This window comes from Typopeltis vanoorti, chromosome 23 (genome assembly GCF_054136105.1).
Source record: "Typopeltis vanoorti isolate ZY-2024b chromosome 23, IOZ_Tvanoo_1.0, whole genome shotgun sequence".
Classification (NCBI taxonomy): Eukaryota; Metazoa; Arthropoda; class Arachnida; order Uropygi; family Thelyphonidae; genus Typopeltis; species Typopeltis vanoorti.
In genome coordinates this window covers 40,631,318-40,656,455 of record NC_143571.1, presented here as the reverse complement: position 1 = coordinate 40,656,455, position 25,138 = coordinate 40,631,318, and the positions used below count along the sequence as shown (strand labels likewise).

The following is a 25,138-nucleotide window of genomic DNA, read 5'->3' as shown; positions in this document are numbered from 1 at the left end:
TTCTAATACCATTTCTCCTCAACCTCGCATTTAGTTATGTTTTGTGGATGACATCTTTGCAATCTGGTCTCACTCTGAAACAACAACTTCAGTTTCTGGATAAAATTAATTCCTTATATGCTTGCATTCATGTTCACTATTGAATATGAATCTAACAATTTAGTAATTCTGCTGGTAATATTGAATTTTCTGTTTACAGGAAGCAATCTTTTTCAGGCAGATATATCCACACATCTTTACATCATTATCCTTCACAAAAAATGGGTATTATCAAAAGCCTTGTACACCAAGTACCCACAATTTGCTCTTCTCAGTCTTTTCTGTTAGAAGCTTTAAATAAAATAACTTACTCTATTATTAATGGATACAGTGAGACCTTGATACAGAAAATATTTGATAATTATCATCCATGTTCCAGAGGGATGACAATAATCAGTTATCATAAGATTGCAATCTGATGTTAAAAGGATCAGCATACAACATCTGAACAAATATCAAAGACCCTTCAGAGATATAATTTGTACACCACCTTATCCCCTATCAAAGATACCTTTATCCTTGCTCGATGTTTGTCAAATATCGTGTTCTTGTTATCTTTGCTGCTACTGTTAGAATCAAAGAACACAAGATTATATTAGATTTTTGGATTCTGAAGGTTCATGCCATCGGCACTTGACACAGTTCATTGGAACCATATGAAGATACTACACTACAATGGATTCAAGTTTGATAGTCTATTTTTTGAAATGTGTGAAGCCCACCCTCCTAATATTAATCAGACAGACTGACTGTATGCTATTTCTAAGAATTGGGAAGTGATTGCTTATAATTGTTTATATTTTTATTTATTATTTTTAAAGAAATTAATTATTCCTAGTTCAGTGGGAGGAAACACTCTAACAGTGTTTCCTCCTATTGAACATGCCGTGTGAATTGTTCTTATATTCAGAATTTAATTGTTACCAATTTTTCTGTCTTCTCCCTGAAAGTTCATGACATATCGAGCAAAATTTATAGGCATAATAAATTATATTTAGTTTTCTCTTACGTTTGACCATTATTCAAAAAATATACTAATAGTGTAACATTGTATACTTCAGCTGCAAAGACATGAGCTAATATATGCATGATTTATGACTCATTTGACTCATGATTTATGACTTTTGATTCATCTCTTGAATGTAGTTAACAGTCTATCTCCCTGACCATGTATATGTAATATTGGATGGAATATATTGGAGTTTTTGAATAAATTCTATATAATTTTTATTACTTTTTGTATTTTTGTGTTAATTTTTATATTATTAATTTTCTCTTACATGTGTGAAACCATTATTCAAAAAAGGTTTTGAATATATATTAATAGATAATATTATCTGAGAATTCCAGGGAGTCATGAACTCATCAAAAGAGGCTATAAATCACCCAAACTAGCAGTCATACTTCCCTTAAATTCATTTGCACTAGATGCACTCATCCTTCTAAAGGCAAACTATTCCAAGTATTCACTGCTCTGTGAGAAAAAAACTTAGCTCTTACCCCTTTTTTAATTGCGAACAAACTTAACTTCCAAGGATGCTCCCGCTTTCTCTCCCCACCTTCCATATAACGAAAAATTTCATCAGACGATATCCTATAACACCCATTCAGAAGTTTATAGACCTCTATCGTATCACCTCCCTTTTTCCTATTGACTAGTCTGTAATCCACACAATCTGTCCTCATGATCTAAATCCCATAATCGAGATATAATTTTTGTAACTCTTCTCTACACCCCTTCCATTGCTTCGTTATTCTCTTGGAACCTGGGAGACCAAATCTTCGCAAAATAATCCAGGTGTGGTTATCAAGGCTTATGAAGAGGCAAAATGACTTCCTTATCCATAGATGTCAAGGTTTGCTTCAACATTGCAGTTATCCTCTCGGTTGTATTTGCTGTGTGACCTTTGAACTTCAAATTCCTATCCACCATTATGTGAAGATCTCACCTCATCACTTTCTTATAGCATAACCCAGCTAATATAATATACTGCTGGAAATCTAATTATACCAAAGTGCATAACTTTACACTTACTAACATTAAACTGATAGCCATTTTCATTTGCCCAAATTTCCAGCCTATTCAAATCATTTTGTAAGTTCTAGATATCAGTAGCATCCCTGATTGCCCTGCTTATCTTCGCATCAAGCAGACAATCGCACATCTCCTGTTACACCCTTCCTAATGTCATTAACATATAGATTGAACAACAATGGCCCAATGACTGAACCCTGAGGTACACCGCTGTTCACCTTAAATCTGGCAGATTCACACACACACACCATTTATATTCCAATCTCATATTCTCCAGTTTACGCAACAGCTTTTCATGTGGTATCCTATCAAATGCCTTAGCAAAATCCAACATTATCATAGTGGTTCCATTCCTTTTATCCAAGTCAGCTGTAACATAGTTATAAAATATATGCAAATTGCTAAAACATGACTTTCCTTTAGTAAACCTATGCAAGTTCTTACCAACTTTTCTAAAATCTTCACTACCATACCAGAAATACTGATAGTTTGGTAGTTAGACATGTTGGTTTTTGCACCATCCTTGTACAACAGAACTATCATACATTCCTGTGGTATCATTCCATAGCTGAGACCCCAAGTTATGCAAATGTGAAAGAGATAGCCAATTCCTGTAGCAAACATGCTGATACTCCATCTGTTCCTATTGACAAATTCTTATCCAGGTTTGGAATGGAAACTCTGTGATAATGTTGGATTTTGCTAAGGCATTTGACCACATGAAAAGCTGTTGCGTCAACTGAAGAATATGAGATTGGAATATAAATGGCGTGTGAATTTGCCAGATTTAAGTTGGCCAGCGGTGTACCTCAGGGTTCAGTCATTGGGCCATTGTTGTTCAATCTATATATTAATGACATTAGGAAGGGTGTAACAGGAGATGTGCGATTGTCTGCAACAGCTCTTCAATTTCATTTTCATGCACCTCTAACTCTTCATCCAATGTTGCAGTAGCTCTGTGCACCATGTTACATACACTTGGTTGATTGATATATCTTAGCAAAGTGAGCACTCATTAATTGAACAATCTCATTAGCTTCTGACACTAGACTACCATCTGCATTCAGTAAACTTATTCATTCACATTCTTTCTTTTGTTTGCAGCATAATGATAAAATTCTTTTGGATTGCCTTTACCTTGCATAGCCAATTTCTTTTCATACTCCAATTTAGCTTTCTGCACAATACACGTTACTTTTCTGGCCTGTGGTTTATATATTTCATATCTCCTCTCACTCCTATTCTCATGATATTCTATCCACATCATCTTCTTCTGGTGGATCTCTTGCTTAATAAGGTTGCACATCCATTTCATTCCCAACCTATTTATTCTTTGAACAATAGGATTCATTTAAGCACTTTTTCAAAGATTTCCATGCATTGTTGACATTTTCCCCCCCTTCAGTAACTGATGCTATGTACTTCAGCAACTGTATGATTTATGACTTATTTTGATTCATCTTTTGAATGAAGTTAAATATCACCCTGATGTACATGTAATGTTGGATGAAATATATTGGAGTTTCTGAATAAATTCTATATAATTTTTGTATTTTTGAGTTAATTTTTGCATTTAGTTTCTCTTACATGTCTGAAACCATTATTCAAAAAAATGCTGATAGTATAATATTATATACTTCAGCTGTGACCAAGACATGAACTAATATATGCATGATTTATCACTCATTTTCATTCATCTTTTGAATCTATTTGATAATGTATATTCTTGACGATGCCCATGTAATGAATGAAATTCTTACAATTTTTGCTACATGTCCATGAAACTTACTTTAATGTGTCTAGCTAGTGCAGATGTTCCATGAAAGCTAATAACTACAAGCTTCATTGGTTAACCATTGACCCTAGCCTGACCTCTGGTGTGAAAAAAAAAAGTATGTGTGTGTAAAAATTTTAAAAAATAATGAAATAAAAAAATCCATAATTACATTGGTAAAACTACACTGGTAGTTACTAGTTTCATATAGTCATATTAATTTAAATTTCTGTTTGCTATCTGAGAATTACTGTCGTTTATCCATCTCATTAAATTTATTTTCTTCTGCTATCCACTGTGGGTTTCTCTTATTTTTCAAGATGCTATGAGGATGGGCTGAAAAGTTCTCATCCTAACAATGAAAAAACGAATTTCATTTTTTCAATAACAAATTTCAATACAATTTCAAAATTATTTTTATTTTTCAACATAATCTCCCTTAAGACTAATATATTTATTCCATTGATGCTCCAGTGCCATTATCCTTAGAGTGGTTCTCAGTAAGATCTGCAAAATAACCTTCTACAGCTGCAATCACCTCTTGATTTGAAGAAAAACGCTGACCAGCAAGAAAGAGTTTGTTTTGGGAAGAGATAGAAGTAAGAGGGAGCCAAATCTGGGGAATAGGATGGATGTTCCAATAATTCATAGTGCAGATCCCTTAATTTTCCCATTGCCAAAACCACCTTTGTGGGCAGGTTCATTGTCCTGATGAAAGATGATTTTTTTTCCCTGCAAACCAGGTCTTTTCTCACGAATTTTTTCGTCTAGTCTGCCTAAAAGATCGGAATAATATTTCCCATTTATTGTTTTACCCTTTTCAAGATAATTAATAAACAAAATGCCTTTAGTATCCCAAAACACCAATGCCATGACCTTTCCTGATGGTAGAACCAACCTTGTCTTCTTTGGTGCTGAACAACCAGCTTCTGTCCACTGCTTTGACTGCTGTTTTGATTCTGGTGTGTAATGGTGAATCCAAGTCTCATCCATAGTAATAAATCAGTTTCATTCTTGTTAAAACACTCCAAGCACTGTTCATGCGAGTACGTTTTGATCTGCTATGAGCAAGTGCGGCACTTAACTTGCGCAAATCTTTTTCATTTGCAATTCTTTGTGCAAAATATATTCTACACACTCTTTTGAAATGTCTATAGTCTCAGCAATTTCATGCACTTCGACTCGCCAGTCATCCAATACCATATATCATCAGTGATTTCTGATTTCTAGTGTTATTACACTTTTTGGACATCCTTCATGTGAATTATCTTCAAAGCTGGTACGGTAACATTTAAACTCGGCAGCCCATTTCTTAATTGTTGAAAACGAAGGAGAAGATTGTCCATAAACTTTTATGAACTTCAAATGAATTTCTTTTGGTGTTAAACCTTCTTTTACAAAGAATTTTATAACTGCACAATACTCAATTTTATCCACTTCAAGGAATACAGACAACACTTTTGCTTCAGACAGCTGCATAAAACAAACTACTTGATAGAATGACTTGCAATTTCACATGGGTGCTTATGACAGATCTACCAACATAGAAAAAAAAAATCTTGCCAATAGCGTTACCATCTATGGTTGAGGCCGAGAACTCTTCAGACTACCCTTATATGTGGGTCACATGTGGGCCATCCAAATCCTTGGGAATTTATAGTTTCCATTTTTGTTGAAAGTTGATTGATACAAATTTCACAGGCTTCCTTGAATTTACATTCATACGATGTTTTGGTCTGGTGTATGCAAATTTAAAGAGGCTGGCTAGAAGATTCAGTGTTCAACCCAGTGTAATAAAAACCCAATATTAGATTCTGGGCAGCATGCATAAGAGATCTACGGATTGATGAATTAGACAGAGATAGAATATGTCGTATCCTGTAACAATGACCTGTGCTCATGATCTCCTGCATTCAACTTCTGTCATGTGTTGAATGAATTAAAAAAATAAAAAATAGTTTATTTAGAAATCTCCGTGTCAATACTGCTTTATATTTCTGCTAATTGTATTAATCTAAAGAACTACACAGTAGTGTCGAACAAAACTAGCCATTGATCTATTAAATTGTTTTACTTTTTTTTTTCTTTTTTTTTTTTTTTCCAATATTAATTTAATTACAAATACTGCAACCCACGGAAAGGAATATAAACTCCATAGTAAATACTGACAGTGAGTTGTTTTTAATAACTACTGCAATTTTGAAAAGATGCATATAAACCGAAGATTTCCTAATACACTAGATTTTCTGAAAAGATGCCAGTACATGACTATTCCCAAGTTTCTTAGAATAAAGAATCATTTCAGAACAAAAAAAAAAAAAAAAAGATCCAATATAATTTACAAAAGATCCTCTTTAGTACTACCTGCTAGAAATAATTTCCTATACCTTATTTATATTATGAGAGATAGACAAATATATCGATATAAGAATCCTGAATAGCAAAGAAATGGAACCAGCAAAAAAACTGGATAAGTACCAGATTGACATAATAGGGATGAAATAAAATAAAAAAAGAGACAAACTGGTGATTGCTTTCTAAGCAATAAATACAAAATGTTTAATTCTGACAGTAACAATTAGAGTAGCAGCTATAGTATTCAACACTAAATACAAGCTAATCTTCTTGAAGGCAGACAATATCAAGTACAGTGATGTGGGCAAATATCAGAATTGGGAACTGGACAATGAGACTTATTTGTGGCTGTAGTCCCACAGAAGGTTCTACTAAGGTAGAAGTGGAGGAATTTTTTGAGGCTTTAGAGAACGCAACTAAATGAAAAAGGAAAAGTTGGTCCTTGTTGGGGATGTAACAGCAGAGTAGGAAATGATGTCAGAAATATAGAAATGTTTTGGGAAAATTTGGAGAAAAGAGAAAAGCTAATAATAATGGCTGTTGGATTTCTGCTCAGGACATGGACTGGTTATTAATAACACAATATTCCAACATAATGTGCACATGGAGAGAAAGAGGCAAGGAATAAGAAAAGTCTCATTGACTATGTTAGTGTTGATAATATCTTCTCTCTCATGCAGGACACTAGAGTGTACAGAGGATTTGAAATTGGAAGTGATTAGTTAGTCTTGAGCAGGATAAAATTGAATTTCATATTGAAAAGAAAAACATGTAAGAAAGTTTTAAAGCGAATAAAAGTTGAGCAGTTCTCAGATATGAACTGTAGACTAAAATATACAAACATTTTTCAAGAAAAAATGAGAGTTTGAGAACCAGAAACCAAACCTTGGAGATTCAATGGTAAGTCTTGAAGAAAACATTGACTGATTCAGCCAGAGAGGCATGTGGTGAAGTTGTCTGCAAAGATAGAAAAATCAGAACTCCATGGTAGACACAGGAAGTTAAAGGCAGTGAAATAAAACAAGAAAACATATCAAAAGTTCCTGGCAGGTAAGTCAGCTTGTGCAGGCTTCTGCAAGTACAGGAAAATGGATTGATGTTAAATCTGCTGTCAGACAAGGATGTACATTATCCCCTCTGTTATTCATTATATGGATCACATTATGAAGGAAAGTGGTATTAAACCTGATATCAGAATTGGAGATGTTAATCTCAGCTCTTTACTTTATGCAGATGATGTTATACTTCTAAATCCAGTACAAGTCTGCAAGATTTCCTGACTGGATTGAATAACTGGTGTAATAAATTTGGAACGAAAATGAGCAATAACAAGACAATGAAAATAGGCAGAAACATTGAAAATATCAACTGCATTGTGAATGGAGAACCAATAGAACAAGTAAAACTTTTCAGCTAATTAGGCACAATTTTTAGCAAAGATAATAATTAAATATGGAAATAGACAACGGAATGAACAAAGCCGGTATGGTAGGAAGTCAACTAAACAAATTTATATGGAATAGGAGAGAAATTAGTCAAAACACAGAATTAGCTGTGTGCAAGGCAGCGTTCAAACTAATTTTAACTTATGGATCTGAGAGCTGGGTTAGAAATAAAACACTTGACCAAAAACTGGAGACCACAGATATGAGTCCTGAGAAAGATTAGGGTGTGAATAGATGGCATCAATGGCAGTAGCATATTAAAAATGAGGATATTGGGAAAGAACTTGACTTTTTTAGCATCCAGGAATGTGTTAGCAGCAGAGCTAGTCTCAGGTAGTATGGTCACTTAACAGAATGGGAGAGAAAAGATTAGCAAAACAAGTGTTCTCTGCCAGGTTGGTAGGAAAAAAGACTCAGAGGAAGACCAAGATATAGGTGGATTGATATGATAAAAAAGTGCCTTAGGAGACAGAAATATAAGATCTGATAATGTTAGTCTTTATAGGTAACAGATTGATATGGAGGAAAACTGTAGACAGGAACTTAGTAATGATGTAAATTTTTCATGCCTGACATGTACCCCTTGAGGGGTACATGTCCGGAATTTGATTATGTTAATCCTTTTAAGTTTTTATTTTAATCTCGTACAAAACAGGTCCAAAAACCTGTTAGCACATTAGTGCAGTGTGTGTGTGGGTGCAGGCAAGGATCGAGAGAGAACTTCATGAAGGATGAGTATATCACGAATATATTCTAGGATCTAGTAAACACTAGTTTACCAGATCCTATATTCTGTCTCTCACTCAGACATAATGGAAACTATTAAAATTAAAAAAAAAAACATACAAAAATGCAGAAAACTTCAGTCTATGTGGAAAACTTAGTCTGAAGGGTGCCCTCATAGGCTAAGAGATCAGCTGAGAATTTAGATTGTTGGAATCCATTCTGGTGATTGCTGATTAACTGGTAGGCTTCTAGGTAGTGAACAAGTAGACTGTTGATTTTTTTTTTATCCATTAATTTTGAGAGGATTGGATCTATTGTCTGTATCTATAAAGTATTGCCTCCTCTTCTTCAATCTGGATTGGCCCACTGCTGGAGAAATTTATTAGCCAAACATTCTGATTTAATTACGATTAGTTGGTCTATTAAATTCAATGAGTCTCTTGAAAGAGTGTGTTAAACTTAATGATATTCATGTATCATTAAGTTTAACACACTAATAAAAATCAAGGGGTGTCAGGATATTATGATAGTACTACATGAGGAACTTGCATCATTACTAACTTCCTATCAACAATTTACCTCCAGGCTGGACTTTGTATACAAAGTCTGGCCTGGTTGGCCGAATGGATAGCGTATTCTCTCTCCAGCCAAAAGGCTGCGGATTTGAATCCTGCCGTGGACATGGATGTTTGTGATTGTCTGTGGAAATACCAGTGGTGGTCGGCGGTAGATGGCATTGGTTTAATTGCAGTCAGTTGGTGATTGAATGGTGGAGACGGAGTTGTAGAGCAGGTGCCCTCCCTCGAAGATTCCCTGGAGGTGTCAAATAATAATAATTCATTTTACAGCATTATTTCTTCCATTTCTGCGCTTCTTCAACAACCTCCAGAATATCTTGCCACTTTATTGATATTTATTTTCTATGTTCTTACCAAAGTCTTTCCATGACTTTTGTTTAGCTAGTTTCACACAGTGTTTAGCTTTCTTACTTTTGTCTCTGTATTCTCTAAGTGCACAAGCTGACTTATTTGCCAGTAATAACTTTCGATATGCTTTCTTCTTTAATTTCCTGTGTCCACCATGGAGTTCTGGTTTTTCTATCCTTGCAGACGACCTCACCACATCCCTCTCTGGCTGAATCAGTCAATGTTTTCTTTAGGGCTTGCCACTGAATCTCCAAGGTTTAGTTCTTGTTTATGCTCTTTCATTTTTTCTTGAATAATGTTTACGTGTTTTAGTCTACAGGTCACATCTGAGAGCTGCTCAACTTTTATTCGCTTTAAAACTTTCTTACATGTTTTTCTTTTCAATATGAAATTCAATTTTATCCTGCTCAAGACTAAATGGTGATCACTTCCAATTTCAAATCCCCTGTACACTCTAGTGTCCTGCATCAGAGAGAAGACATCACTATCAACAGTAACATAGTCAATGAGACTTTTCTTATTCCTTGCCTCATCTCTTCTCTCGATGTGAATTTGTGCACATTTTTATATTGGAACATGGTGTTAGTAATAACCAGTCCATGTCCTGAGCAGAAATCCAACAATTATTTTCTCAAAATATTTTTGTATGTCAGACAATCATTTCCTACGCTGCTATTTAGATCCTCAACAAGAATTAACTTATATTTAAAATAACATTAGCAAATTGGAATAAGTCAGTTATTATTACTCTTTATGAATCTACATTTCAGCCACATCCAAACAATGCAGATTTGGTTGCTTGGATTTAAGGTGAGATGGAAAGATGGGTAACTGATCATATCAAGACTGTAGATTGTTAATTGTAAAAATAAAGGTTCATTTTGTGTAATGTGGTATATGTACATTTCAGCCACATCCAAACAATGCAGATTTGGTTGCTTGGATTTAAGGTGAGATGGAAAGATGGGTAACTGATCATATCAAGACTGTAGATTGTTAATTGTAAAAATAAAGGTTCATTTTGTGTAATGTGGTATATGGGCTTTGAAAAATGACCCCAACCTATGAATTTCCGGGGTGTGATAAATGTGAAATAGTGAGGTGGGGTTCCGTGATCAGCAGGTTGCATTCCACATTTGTAAGCTTTATTGATTAGTGTTAATGAATCATCCGTTAATTTTAAGTATATGAAGTCAAGCAAAAACTGCAGTTATGTGCTAAAACAGCTGGGAAACTTGAATTTTGCAATACACTAAGTTCACTAAAGTGGAAAGTTGGTGTCAGGCAGTAGATTTTCTGACCCATCTTAGACTTCCAATATGAAGGTTTCATAGGGCAACAATTTTCATTGCTTTGTTGAGACCTGTATATTGGAGGCCTGAGGTGGGTCAGAAAAGTTTCTTGTTTGTTCTAAAGAAAAGGGAGGGTGGAATGTATATGTTTAATATCAGTAGGTAGAATTCAGTTATAAATTCTTGTTTTAATTTTATTAATTAAGAATTTTTTTTAATTAGGAACTTCTGTATGAGAAGCACTTAAATCTTGATGGTAGCAAGCTTGAAACTACAGGATTTACATACCTTGTTCCAAGTATAACTAAAGATAAAGTACAGGAAGTAAGTATGTGACAGTTTATTTTTAGTATGGAATTCTTGTGGTTATGTTTAAAACATGGAATGTATAACTTCATATTATAAGCTATACAATAAAACCAGTATGCAGTATGTGGATAAATATGTGGTGATTATTCATATATTATAAATGTATATATTATACATCATAAATCATGATGATGATAGATAAATCGTATGGCAGCTGAAATAATTTCCTGTACTTATAACTTAGTAATTTAAAACTTGGCTCTATATTAATAAATTTATAAATTGATATACTTTGAAAACTTAGCTGGGAAGAATTGATGTGAAATAAATTTATTAGCTGTCAAGTATTTACCCTAAGTATCATAGGCATATTGTGTACAGTACCAATGGAACATAAAATAAAATAGCAATTAAAGAATCAATCAGTCAAAAGTAATTGTTTATGAAATTTGATTATTTTATTGTAATTTTATTTTGCATTCCATTGGTATTGTACTCAACAATGTGCCTATGATATTTAAGGCAAATACTTTACAGCTAATAAATTTATTTCACATAAGTTTAAGTTCCCATCTGAGAACTACAATTAAAGAATCAATCAATCAATCAAAAGTGATGGTTTATGAAATTTTGATTATTTTATTTTGTGTTCCATTGTTGTTATTGTACCAAAGATGCCTCTGATACTTTGGTGAAAATTTTACAGCTAATAATTAAGCTTCTCTTCTAGCTTGATCGTTGAAATTAGAAAAGAGAAGACATTTTGAATTATGCCCATTTTTGGAGTTTCCGAAGAGCATGATCATCTCGCTGCTTTTTTAAGTTAGGCTGATTTTTAATATGGTGTCAATGTGTAGAATGGCTAAGATCTTCTTGTGCCAGGCTTTCAATGAAGACAACCAAACCTGATGAAGGATCATACTGTGTTTCTTGTTACATTGATTACAGTTTTTTATTATTATTATTATTTAATGATTCTTTGAATTCTCTGATGTGCATGCAACTAGCTCTAGTTTACCCTTTTCTTTCTCCATATTTTTGTTGTGATCTGACACACATTACAATTGATCTTTTATATTTTTAGTTTTCAGTGGTAAATGGGGGAAGTTTCGGAGATCTAGGGTTTCCGACCATGTACTTCTAGGCCAGAGATTTCAGCTCCAAGTTTCTTCAGTTCAGCAAATTTTTTGTCTGTCTTATTTTCTGTGGATGTGTATTTCTCGCTGAATGAATCATAATTCAAGTATGCTGATTTCATTATTATTACTACTATAACTTGGTAAGTTTATTCATCTTCATCTTGTTGAGTCTTCCCAGTAATCTCCTAGGAATGCATCAAAGAACTTTTCAAGGCATCCTGGTTCTGTCCATTCCATTTATGTGCTGTAACCATTTTTGTCTGTATTACTGGGTATACTGTATTATAAGTATCATATTTGGTTTATTCATTATACTCATTCTATCAATGGCTTATATCATGATATAAGTCATTGTTAATTTTTTTTTTTTTTTCTGATGGTCCAAGCTCCCATTCCCATGGGTAAGTATTGGTCTCACTAATCTTGTGTGCTTCAATTCTGGTATGACTTTACTTATGTTGGCTGAAAAACTTGATTAATTATTCTAAGTGCACTGCTGCTTTTGAATTTTAGCATTGATGTCAATTTCTGCTTGGTAAGTCACTAACCAAGATAGCTTAAAGCAGTTTACTTGGTCAGTTTATATTTTTAATACATTTTACTTTGAATTGGTTTGAAAGACCCTAATTTTGGTTTTCACAATTTAATATTTCTATATTAAATTTTTGAGCAAAAAGAATTAAACGGTGCACAGAATATTGTAATTCATCTTCATTATTGGCTAGTAGTGCCTGCTTATTATAGTTTGTCAAGATATCACTTTGTAATGAGATATTTCCATGAACTGTCGGTGTTCACTGTCTGACAATGTGTATCATGTATATATTCGAGTAGCAGCTATCTTAGATGCCACAGTTTATTGGTTTCCAGTTTGATATTTCAGATCCCAATTTGACAACCTCATAAGGTTGTACTTGTTTGGTTTGAGGTTTTGTTGCTAAGGATTTTTTTCTGTCTTTATTTTGTACTTTTTTAAATTCATTATTTACCTGGTCTTAGAGACTAACATGTAACTTTTCAAGCCACTTCAGGTCTCCAATAAGCAATGGTTAAAGCAGTCCAGGTAATGAAATTCATCTCCTACTTAGATAATCACAAACATCCATGGCAGGATTCAAAGCCACCACCACTTGTTAGAGAGTGAATACGCTAACCACTCAGCCAACCAGGCCAACACAAATTAATTTTATTTATATATATTAATATATTTACTGCGATTAATCAGGATTAATCCCATAAAGTTCATTTGTAGAGAGGTTTTCCATTACAGAATCATCTTGGCATGGGGACCATATCCACATACAAGTCATACTTGTTAAGGCAGAGCTGTGTGCTTGTGTGAACTTTAATACAGAATGCAAGGAATTAAATATTAATCAACCTGAACAAATGACATTCTTAAAGGGTGCCTAAGGGCAGAAGAAATAAAATAAATCTACTTTTCCCATTTTCATTTTGTGTGTTAGGCTCAAGTGCATGTCATAGCCAAGTAGCTTGGTTACTTAGAAACCTAATCCTATATGAATAGTGTATTATGGCTGTCCACTGCATGTATTTTTCTGGCTGGTTTACCTGTTATATGATAAAAACTCAAGATGGCAGTGTGTCGAAAAAAAGGAAAGCCATTACATTAGAAGTGAAATTAAACATTATTAAAAGAGTTTTAAAAAAAAAGGGGGGGGGGAGAGAAACGCCAACGAACATCGGCCACGGGTTGAACTTAAGTCGTACCACAGTTGGGACTATTATCAAGGATAAAGTTCACATCCTTGAACACGTGAAAGGATTGGCGCCCATGAAATCGACTGTGATTGCAAAAAAACATAGTAGGCTCATAATTGAGATGGAAAGGCTTCTTGTTCTTTGGCTGGAAGATTAGCATCAATGGTGTATCCCAATTAGCCTCATGTTAATTCAAGAAAAGGCAAAAAAGATTGTTTGAGGCATTGAAAAGTGAAAGGGGGGAAACGAGTGCAGGTGAAGAGTTTAGTGCTAGTAAAGGTTGGTTTATGTGGTTTAATGCTCAGGGCAATTTACATAGCCTTAAGGTGCAAGGTGAAGCTGCTAGTGGTGATGATAAAGCAGCTGGTAAGTTTTCTGAGGGGTTCTGAGATAATAAGGGAGGGAGGGGCTACAGTGCTCAACAAGTGTTTAATGTGGATGAGACAGGCCTATTTTGGAAACATATGCCTAATCGTACCTATATCGCCAACGAGAAGAAAGCAGCACCAGGCCATAAAGCTGGTAAGGAGAGACCAAATTTGCTTCTTAGGACTAATGCTTCTGGCGACTTAAAACTGAAGCCCTTTTGGTCTATCAGGCTGAAAATCCAAGGGCTAAAGGGCATTTGGAAGGGTCAACTGCCGTGACACTTAAAATCTTCGAGGACTGGTTTACCAACCATTTTGTGCCAGAAGTTCAGAGGTACTGTACAGCCAAGGGTCTGCCCTTTAAGGCATTGTTAGTGCTAGACAATGCCCCTGGTCACCCTGCCCACTTGGATGATTTTCACCCTAATGTTAAGGTGGTTTACCTTCCACCACAGCCCTTTTGCAGCCTATGGACCAGGGTGTTATTGCTTCCTTTAAGGCCTACTACCACCGCAGGACATTTGCTATGGCTTTCAGGACAACTGGAAAAAACAGGAACTTAACCCTCAAAGACTTTTGGAAATTGTATAGCATTTATAATGCCATACAAAACATTGAGCACGCTTGGGATGAAGTGAAGCAGACAAATTTCAATGGTGTGTGGAAAAAACTGTGTCCCCAGTTCGTAAATGATTTCCATGGCTATGAGGAGACAGTTGAGGCTGTCACAGAGAAGGTTGTTGCCCTGGGGAAGCAGATGAATTTGGAAGTGGAGGCCGAAGATTTCACAGAGCTTTTTGCATCTCATGGGGAGGAGTTGTCAGCAGAAAACCTCATTCAGTTAGAAAAGCAGCTGATTGAGGAGAAGGAAACTGTTCCAACCCCTGAACCCAGGAGATTCACCACCAAGGGCTTGGCAGAAGGTTTTGCCCTCATTGAGGATGGGCTGGCCAAGTTTTAGGCTGAGGATCCCAACACTGCTAGGTACACAAAGGTCTTCCGAGGGGTTATGGATTGTCTGCATTGTTATAGGGAGATATACGAGGAGAAGAGGATGGTATCATTCCAGACTAGCCAGGAATGTTTTTATCACGAACGTAGAGAGAGGCCTGCAGCAGGTGCTGGTACCTCAACTGTCTCTTCATCCACAGGATAAAAGGTAAAGAATTTTTTTTTTTTTTTAATCACCTGTACAGAATGTATAGTTTCATTTGTCATTTTGGGGATTGTTATAATTTTTATGGGTTTTTCCTTTTATTACAGTTTCATTTTTGTCATTTTTCTGTTCTATACAGTAATTATGTTCTCCCTTTCATTTTCCTATGGCCTAGTTCTGTTTCTTGATATGTACGTATGCCTTTAGGATGTTTTAGGTTAGGTAAGTAACTTAGGCTATGATAATTCCTACTTGCATCGAAAATCATCTTGCGTCGGTCCATAAGAATGGATCTCCGACTTAAACTAGGACCCCCTGTATATCACCAGCTTCATAGAAATATATTAGTTAACATGAAAATAAATGCACTCTTCTGTATGCCTGCTCATGTGTTCCCACTTTAAAATGGGAGTGGACTTGTGAATGGAACCAATCTTATTAATAACTACATTTCCTCTGCAAAGAAATGGCTAAAAGCATACTAAACTTCATTGGCCACCATATTTCTCTTTTATTACAACGCTAAGTTTTTAGTAGAGGGAGCACTGTCACAGTCAACAAGCTCCAAATCTATGCATGTTTAATAGGCTTGAAATGCTTTAAAAAGTGCCATATTTAGTTTCTATAGCAGAGTGCTCCCAAATTATCTAACCCTTAACCTTTCTTAGCTGGGATTTACATAAAATTATCACTCTCCTAAGTGGGATCCTTAAATGAAACCAGATGGAAGTAGATGATTGCAAAAAGTGAAGAAAGTACTATATCAGGATTGGTATCTCTTTTATTTCTATTTCTATTTTATCTCTTTGATGGACAGCATGGATTTGGTAAAGGGAGGTCATGTTTTAGTAATCTACTTACTTATTACAATAAAGTGACTGCTTCCTTGGAAAGAGGAGAAGGATACACAGTAATATACTTGGATTTCGCAAAGGCTTTTGATAGAGTACCTCATAAGTTGACAGTCAAACTAGAGCAGATTGGGTTGGATATTAGATTAGTGCATTGGATTGGAGACTGGCTATCTGATAGGTATCAACAAGTTGTGTATGGGGGTGTGATATCCAGGAAAAGGAAAGTCACTAGTGGAGTGCCTCAGGGGTCTGTTTTAGGGCTATTACTGTTTAACTTGTATATTAATGATATTGGCGAAATTTGGATGGAGATATTCAGTTGTTTGCAGATGATGCAAAGTTGGGACGAACTATAAAGAGTAGTGAAGATGTTGTGGCCTTACAAGAAGACTTGGATAAATTGAGTGATTGGTCACGGAAATGGGGATGTGAGTTCAATATTGCAAAATGTAAGGTTTTAAAATTTGGAAAACAAAGATGGGATGCAGAATTTATGCTTGGTGAGAATATATTGTTGGAGGTAGAGGAAATAAGAGATCTGGGGGTGATAGTGGATAAGGATCTAAAATTTAGGGGACACATTGCCAAAATTGTGAAGACAACACAAAGGCTTCTGTGAATGATGCGGAGGAACTGACATGTAGAAGTAGGGAGATTCTTGTTCCGTTGCATAAGGTTTTGATTAGGCCACATAGACTATTGTGCCCAGATTTGGTCACCGGGTTTTCAGAAGGATGAAGGGATGTTGGAGGGTCCAAAGGCGAGACTAAGGTAGTTTCTGACCTCTGTAATGTCGAGTATGAGGAAAGATTGAGAAGATGTAATTTGCAGATTCTGGTGGACAGGAGGAAGGGGGGAGATATGATAGAGACCTACAAGTTGATAAGGGGTTGTTAGGATCAATGGTGGAGATGTTCTACAGAGAATAGTGGGAGATCAGGGGAGAACCAGAGGTCATCCCTGGAAACTGTATAAAGAGGGTGTGAGAGGCAGGTTTTTTTTTCATGCAGAGTTGTGAGTGATTGGAATGCCTTGCCTGAGAGTGTAGTGTCTGCAAGGAGTTTGAGTGTGTTTAAGACACGGTATGATGAGATGTGCGTGATAAAAGAACCTCCCAGATAAGTCTTTGACTCCATGAGGTCTTTGGGATAAAAATAATAATAATAATTTGTTCAAAATTTTTCTTAATGTTCCTGATAAACAAATTCTTACAAATTTGGATATGGTGTGTTTATTATTAATGTTCAGGTTCAGAAATATTTATTTTATTGACCTGTTATTTTTTTGAATTATGAATTGCATCTTCAAGTAGGGATTCCACATTATAGATGACATAATGTTATTGCTTTTTCAAACAATTTATGACCCTATTGCTTGTTTTTAGTCATACTTGACATTAGTGTGACTTCGCTTCCTCAATACAAGACATTTTTTGAAAGAAGTCTGCTGATTTGCTCCCTAAGCGAGGTCTTATAATAGATGCATAAAGAAAACGTAAGAGATGGAAAAATCAAAAAAGTTGATTCAACAGAACGAGTGGATTTCAATAAGTTTGCTGTGAATAGTAAATAAACATTTTCTGCCACGGGATGTGCAAAATGATATGTATCCTGTATTGTGCTACTCTTACTTCAGTCTAGTGGAGAATCATGGCATTTTTTGAAATATTACAATTATAAAGTAGTGCTGGTACAAATTTTTGCACAAGAATAGATCAACAAAATGGTATGCTAACATATATAGTGAAGTTCAGAAAAGAAAACTTTCTCTAGTGAAGAGAAATATCTGAATATTGAAGATGAATTAACATCAAAATTCGAGATTAAAACACATTATTAGACGATGCGAGAATTACAAAAATTTGAGAGGCATATAGGAAGGCTAAAGTTCCTGCAGCAAAAGAAGTAGTAATGTACTGAAGCAGGTAAGATACTAGGTAATGACAATCAGATATAGTAAAGTTGAATATAAAAGGATGCTATCTGATAAGGCAATGGCCTCACAAAAGAGGCCATTGATGGCTTATGTTAAATTATAATAAATACAATCAAAAAAACAGAAAAGTAAAAGAATCATAGTTCTTGTAGGCATAAATGATTTAACTAGTCATAAATATGGCACGAGATGGTATGTAAGGATAGCGAAGAGTAAGAATGGAAATCATTACTTTATTATTGAGATATAGTAATGAATTCTTATGGTGCCATCTTCTATCAAAGGTCAGCAACCATTTTGGTGAACAAACTATGTTCTTGCGTTAATCTGAGCAGTTGTATGCTGCTCTTTCCTGTCCACGTCTTGATTTTGTCAAACCAAGTAATGAATTAAGAAGGGCTATAATGGCTAACTGTCAGAATCCTAATCTTTGGAGAACAAATGGATGAATGTTTTTGAATGTGTGGAGTGAGTTTGAGGGAAGATCTAATTTACAGAAGATGGAGATAACCTGCCCTTGATGCATTTGGTATCAGGATGCTGGAGAAATTACAGTCAAACTTAGTTATAATGAGCAACAGAGGACCAACAAAGTGTCCTCGTTATAATCTTATAACCATTACTCATTATATCATGGGTTAAATATACCTCCAATTTTTTTTTAATTCTCAATAATTCAGTAAAAAAAAAAAAGAGTATTAGAGACAAAACAATAATATAATTACATATTTAGATATTTTGTATGCATAGGCTTGTATTCTACTACAATACACTTAATACTATTGTATTTCTCTAATTAAAAACTATACTAATTAATAATGAACAAGATTTCAGTTACCCAGCTAATTGTTACATACGAAATCTTCCCATCCCAATTGTTTAGCAAATTTTTTTGCTTGAGCCTTCAAGATTGGACTGTCTCTTTAGAATCCAACACTTCTTTGTAGGGTGAACCATTGAAGCAATGCTTCAATGATATTTGTAAGCTTGAACTTTCTAGTTTTTTGTGTTTTGGTCATGTTGGCCAAGTGCTCTCCAACTAACAGTCTGTGGGTTCAATGCTGTAGGCATGGATGTTAGTGATTGTCTTTAGGTGGGAGATGGATTTCATTGGTGTAAGACCATCACCACCCTGCTTATTGGAGACCTAAGGGCTTGAAAAAAATTCCATGTTTGGTCTAAATAAATTAAAATGCAAATATATATATATATAAAATTGATAAAAAAAAATAAAAAATAAATCCTTAGCCCACCCATGGTACAAAATATGTACTAGGTTCGCAAACATTTTTGTGGATGGGAGCACCATTAAAAAAAAAAAAAAAAAAAAAAAAAAAAAATTCAGTGCCAATATATGTATACATCTTTAATCTTCCATAATGTTGATACTCCTGAATAGGACACACAGAAATTTGTCCTCTTAAACATTTTTTGCACCACATTCTTAACTCACGAATAATCTCAACTTTTTCAAGAACCAAGAGGCACTTTCTTTTACTAGCCATGTTTCCAGTGGAATGGTTTGTTCATTTTTAACTGATTATACAGTAATGACAGTGTTTGAATAAAGTGAAGGACAAGGGCCAGAGGCTAGTTACTAGAGAGAGAGATAGTGGGGATGTTTCCCAAGGGCAAAATTAATAAATTGGCCTATTATAGTCTTGTCTTCCTTCCACACCTTTGGAACTTGACCCAGTGCAAGACATTTAAGTAACTGCTGCTATGCTATCAGCAGAACATGCTAATACTGTGACCTCACAAGCAAACATCAGGATAATTAGAACCACACTAAATAAACACTAAATAAAACTCCTCATGCTTATTAGTCAGTAAAAGTGAAGTGAAGTGCACATTGTTTAACTAATGCTAAGACAGTTGTAGGTAGAAAATAAATGTGTCAGGTATTGATGAGACTGGCAAGCTATTTATTTATATGTAGAGAATCTTAGGAGATTATACCAAAAGAGAATAGCACATTTTCTGAACATGCAGTTAAATGTTCTTTTGTCGTAGTTTTACGTGATAAAAATGGCATTCTCAGTAGCTTTCATTTGATATATATGTAAACTGATAACACCAGCAAAATTTATCTAGCTTAAGAGAAAATTCTAGAATAAGAACAGGCTAGGTGGTAATTTGTTATATTATGTCTATACACAAATGTCAGGAGCATCAGAAACAAAGGGAGTTGAGTTCATTGCTTTATTAAATATGACGTGGCTTAAGATGGTTGGCATTAGCGAAACCTGGCTATCAGAATCAGATATGGTAACTGGAATCGAGTGTAATGGGTATATAGAGGAGTACTACTAATGATATCAGATGACTTAAGTCCAGTTAGGGTAGAAACACAAGAAAACAATAATGGTAACAATGCCCCATGTAGCAGTGGGTTTGAGTATTCTGGTGTGAAGTGGAGGCTAGCAGAATGAAATATGTGATGGAGTGTTGCTACAGATCTGGTGGTTCAGTTGCAGGGGACAAAGAAATGCATCATCAATTTACCCTTATGGATACCAAACAAGTGATCATTATGGGTGACTAATTTTCCAAACATTGAATGGGTAGAAGAAAAATCTCATGATAAGAAAGAAGAGGAATTTATTGAATAATTGTTATGAGATAACTTTATCAAGCAGTATGAAAGAAGGAACTTGAAGTCAAAGAATGGATTTGCTCACAGCATCAGAAGGGATCTCTTAAGAACATGACTATTTTACTACCAATTAGTGACAGTAATCATGCTGTGCTTTTTTGGGAAGTATCTAATTGTGTTGATGCTCTGATTAAAACAGATTACATGCTGAGCTACAAAGCTGGAAATTATGATCAACTTAGGAGAATGCTATCTTTGGTCCCATGGTGTCAGTTACTGAATGGGAAAAATGTCAGCAATGCATGGGAATCTTTGAAAATGTACTTAAATGAGGCAGTATCTGAATGTATCCCTAGTGTTTGAAGAATAAATAGGTTGGGAGTGAAGTGGATGTGCAACTTTATTAGGCAAGAGATCCACAAGAAGAAGATATAGAAAGAATATCATGAGAATAAGAGTGAGAGGAGTTATGAAATATATAAACCTCAGGACAGAAAAGTAACGAGTATTGTGAGGAAAGCTAAGTATGAAAAGAAATTGGCTATGCAAGCTTAAGACAATCCAAAAGAATTTCATCATTATGCTGCAAACAAGGGGGGGGGGATTCAATGTGGAAGAATGACTTTACTGAATGCAGATGGCACTCTAGTGTTGGAAGCTAATGAAATTGTTCATTTAATAAGTGTGCACTTTACTAAGATATATCAACCAGGTGTATGAAACATGGTGTATAGTGCTACTCTTTCATTGGATGAAGAATTAGATGTGCATGAAAATGAGGTTGAATAAAATCCTATCCCAGATTATTCCCAGACCTAAAATTTGTTTCGGATATGTGAACAATATCTTCATTGTGTGGAACAACAACAAAGATGACCTGTGTGATTTTCTCAAAAAGATGAACTCCTTCCATCATTTATTAAATTTACTCTGGAACTATGCAAGCTTAAGACAATCCAAAAGAATTTCATCATTATGCTGCAAACAAGGGGGGGGGGATTCAATGTGGAAGAATGACTTTACTGAATGCAGATGGCACTCTAGTGTTGGAAGCTAATGAAATTGTTCATTTAATAAGTGTGCACTTTACTAAGATATATCAACCAGGTGTATGAAACATGGTGTATAGTGCTACTCTTTCATTGGATGAAGAATTAGATGTGCATGAAAATGAGGTTGAATAAAATCCTATCCCAGATTATTCCCAGACCTAAAATTTGTTTCGGATATGTGAACAATATCTTCATTGTGTGGAACAACAACAAAGATGACCTGTGTGATTTTCTCAAAAAGATGAACTCCTTCCATCATTTATTAAATTTACTCTGGAACTTGCAAGAGAAAAACAACTACCGTTTTTAGACATCTTAATCAAAAAACAAATTGATAGCAGTATAAATCTATCGGTGTACAGAAAACCGACCAATACAGGTCGCTACCTACATTTCAGCTCCTCTCACCACATCTCACATAAACTCAGCATTGTACTCATGTTAAAGAAGAGAGCGATTCGCATCACAACAGACAACGAGACCCTTCAAGATGAGTTAACATTAATTTCCAACAATCTGTACTTGAACGACTATCCAAGAAGACTAGTCAATAAAGTCCTTTTCTCTGAACCACCACAAAAAGAACAAGAAGATATTCAATATATGAAAACTATTGCAATTCCGTTTGTAAGTGGCATCTCCTACAAGCTCGCCAGCCTCCTTAAACAACACAAAATAAGAGTAACATTTAAACCAATAGAATCTATTCGTAAACTACTAAGATCGCCAAAAAACAACCACCCTATCTATAAATATGCTGGAGTTTATAATATTCCATGCTCATGTGGCTCTAATTACATCAGACAGACTTCGAGAAGCCTTGATATCAGGCAAAAAGAGCACATTGGCTATGTCAAAAACAACAGGCAGGACATTTCTGGCCTATCGTCTCATTTCTCTACAACTATGTCATCGAGTGGAACAAAAGTTGTTCCCCTTACTTAGAGGAAGATTACCATTCAAGAATTTTCAAAGAAGCAGCCACAGTCGCCCATTCTACTGTCAACCTTAACAGAAATCAAGGCCTAATACTCCCAGAGATATGGAAAACCCTAATCAAATCTTTAAAAACAAAAGAAATGAACTTCAAAATTCTACAGAAAGTTACTTAGCAACAGCTAGCTAATCTTGTACATGTGATATGTGTTTCACGCACATTCGATACTATTTTATTTGTAATTATTCTAGTCAGTTTTTTACAGTTAATCTTCAGTTTTATAGTTACACATAATTGTGAGATTGTTTCAGCCTATATGTAAGTGCCCTGAAGATGCCAACAGTTAAAGTTTGGCAAAACTAGTTGGTTAAGTTAAAGTTAATAAAATTGATCAACACTTGATCTGTAAACCAAAATATTATTTGCAAATACTTTTGAGTTTGCACAAAATTGTAATTATGCTCTAATATCTAAATATAGAAAAGAAAAAAAAAAAATATATATATATATATAAACATAAATGGATGGAACACGTTCAAAGAATGAAAACAGAAAGATTACCAAAACAAGCCTTAAAGTACAAGCCATTAGGAAAAACAAAACCAGGACATCCTCTTAAACGATTCAACTATGACTTCTAAGGCCAGAACAGGCCATGCTAGGCCTAAATCCTTGATACGTATGATGATGATTATCTAAATAAAGTTATTTTATATCTAATATCTAAACAAGACTTTGATAGACAAAAATAGCATCTCAAAAACATCTTGCTCACAAACTTACAAAAAGAAACATGTTTAATTAACAGCTTCAATACCTTATTATTAATTTAACATGTGATAACTGAATTTTAATATGGATATCCTACAATTTTATATCTAATATCTAAACAAGACTTTGATAGACAAAAATAGCATCGCAAAAACATCTTGCTCACAAGCTTACAAAAAGAAACGTTTAATTAACAGCTTCAATACCTTATTAATTAATTCATTAATTTAACATGTGATAACTGAATTTTAATATGGATATCCTACAATGTTTGGTTCTAGTTTTCAACCTCTCATTTTTTCTGGAGTATTTGTATGATTTAACCTACAGTTCTGTTCTAAAAAAACCGCTCAAGTTTATTTTAAAATTAAGTAATGTTGCACTTATATAAAAATAATGCACTCTAATAAAAATATTGTCTTATGCAATTAATGGTATACTCTGCATCATCATCATCATCATCATCATAAATTGAGCATTTAAAGATTTAATTCCATGTTCATAACTATATTATTGAATTATTAATTTCATGCTTTTTTTTTTTTTTGTGACTCCATTTTTATGTAGGTAATAGATGATTATGTTGCTATGGGACTCTTCCCACGATCATGTTTATGAGCTGTGAACAGTAATTATGGAGTGCCGAGTTGAAGAACAAAAGCTAAAGAAGCTTTCATCATAGGTCGGCTATGTATAGTCAACATTCCACTAAGTCAAGACAGTGCTTTTAAATGGTTTAATAGTACTGCATATGTGGATTACTATATAATAGAAGCATTGTGCCTAATAAGTTAAGATCTAGAACTTGATGAGACTTTCACTAGCTATTCATTAATAGTGTAAAAATCTGAAATTATTGCTCAGTCTAATCATGAAAGGTTAAATAATGAAGTCTTAAAAGAAAAAAAAAAAGGGAAAAAATTATCCGAGCAGTTTGAGCTTTGTACCAGTTTGTAGTAATTTATATTTCAAGTGAAACTTTGATATTTTTCTGCAACGTTTTTTTGACTCATTTCATGAGGGGAAGGGACTTCACCTGAGTTTTATTTTTAAAGTGAAAATGCATATGTAGTTTTGTTTGTTTTAATAAAATACATTTTTAATGTAGTGTACAGTTAATCACTATCAACATAGTGTATCTTCCATTGAAGAATAAATTACTTTAAACTTGGAGTTTACTCTCCTTCATTTGTAGTGAATGAGATGAATTAATTTCTTATAGTTGTCAAAAAAAAAGTGAGAAAGTGCATAACATACACTTATGGCCAGTAAAACTTGGTTGGTATTGTTCTGTGTGGTGACTTGTGATGCTTCATCTTGCTCTTCAAGCAAGATGAAGCATCACAAGGCTCACTTTGTGCATGCATGGTTTTGAAGAGCATATCCAATAATTCCATGTGGTTTCCTGGCCATCAAATTCTCCTGATTTGAATCTCATCAAACATCTGTGGAATACAGCAGCACTGGTTATGACTGGGTGGTGCTTCACATGCAAAGTTGAGTAAAGGATTAAAACGAATATAATTTCTTGGCACGTATTTTATAACCCATTGGTGAAGCTTTTCTGTCCTCTGTAGAGTATATTACTGATGCTTATTCACTTCTGAACATAATTCAAATGGAATTTTATTGCTATGTATGAATATTGTTAGTAAATGCAGATGGCAGCAAAGTGACAAATTCCACTAGAAATATGAGTGGTTAAAT

General features: G+C 34.6%; 1 protein-coding gene across 2 annotated transcripts in view; it reads left to right on the top strand.

Moving 5' to 3' along the window:
- The window catches only part of LOC150093795 (uncharacterized), a 311,113-nt gene extending 286,509 nt beyond the window's left edge, over positions 1-24,604 (top strand). For both annotated transcript variants that reach the window (XM_090412760.1, XM_090412758.1), the window contains 2 exons: positions 10,815-10,916; positions 23,999-24,604. In XM_090412760.1, the coding sequence (XP_090268886.1) occupies positions 10,815-10,916; positions 23,999-24,049 (153 nt within the window). In that variant the 3' untranslated portion in view covers positions 24,050-24,604. The remainder of the gene's footprint in view (positions 1-10,814; positions 10,917-23,998) is intronic.
- The last annotated feature ends 534 nt before the right edge of the window (positions 24,605-25,138 follow it).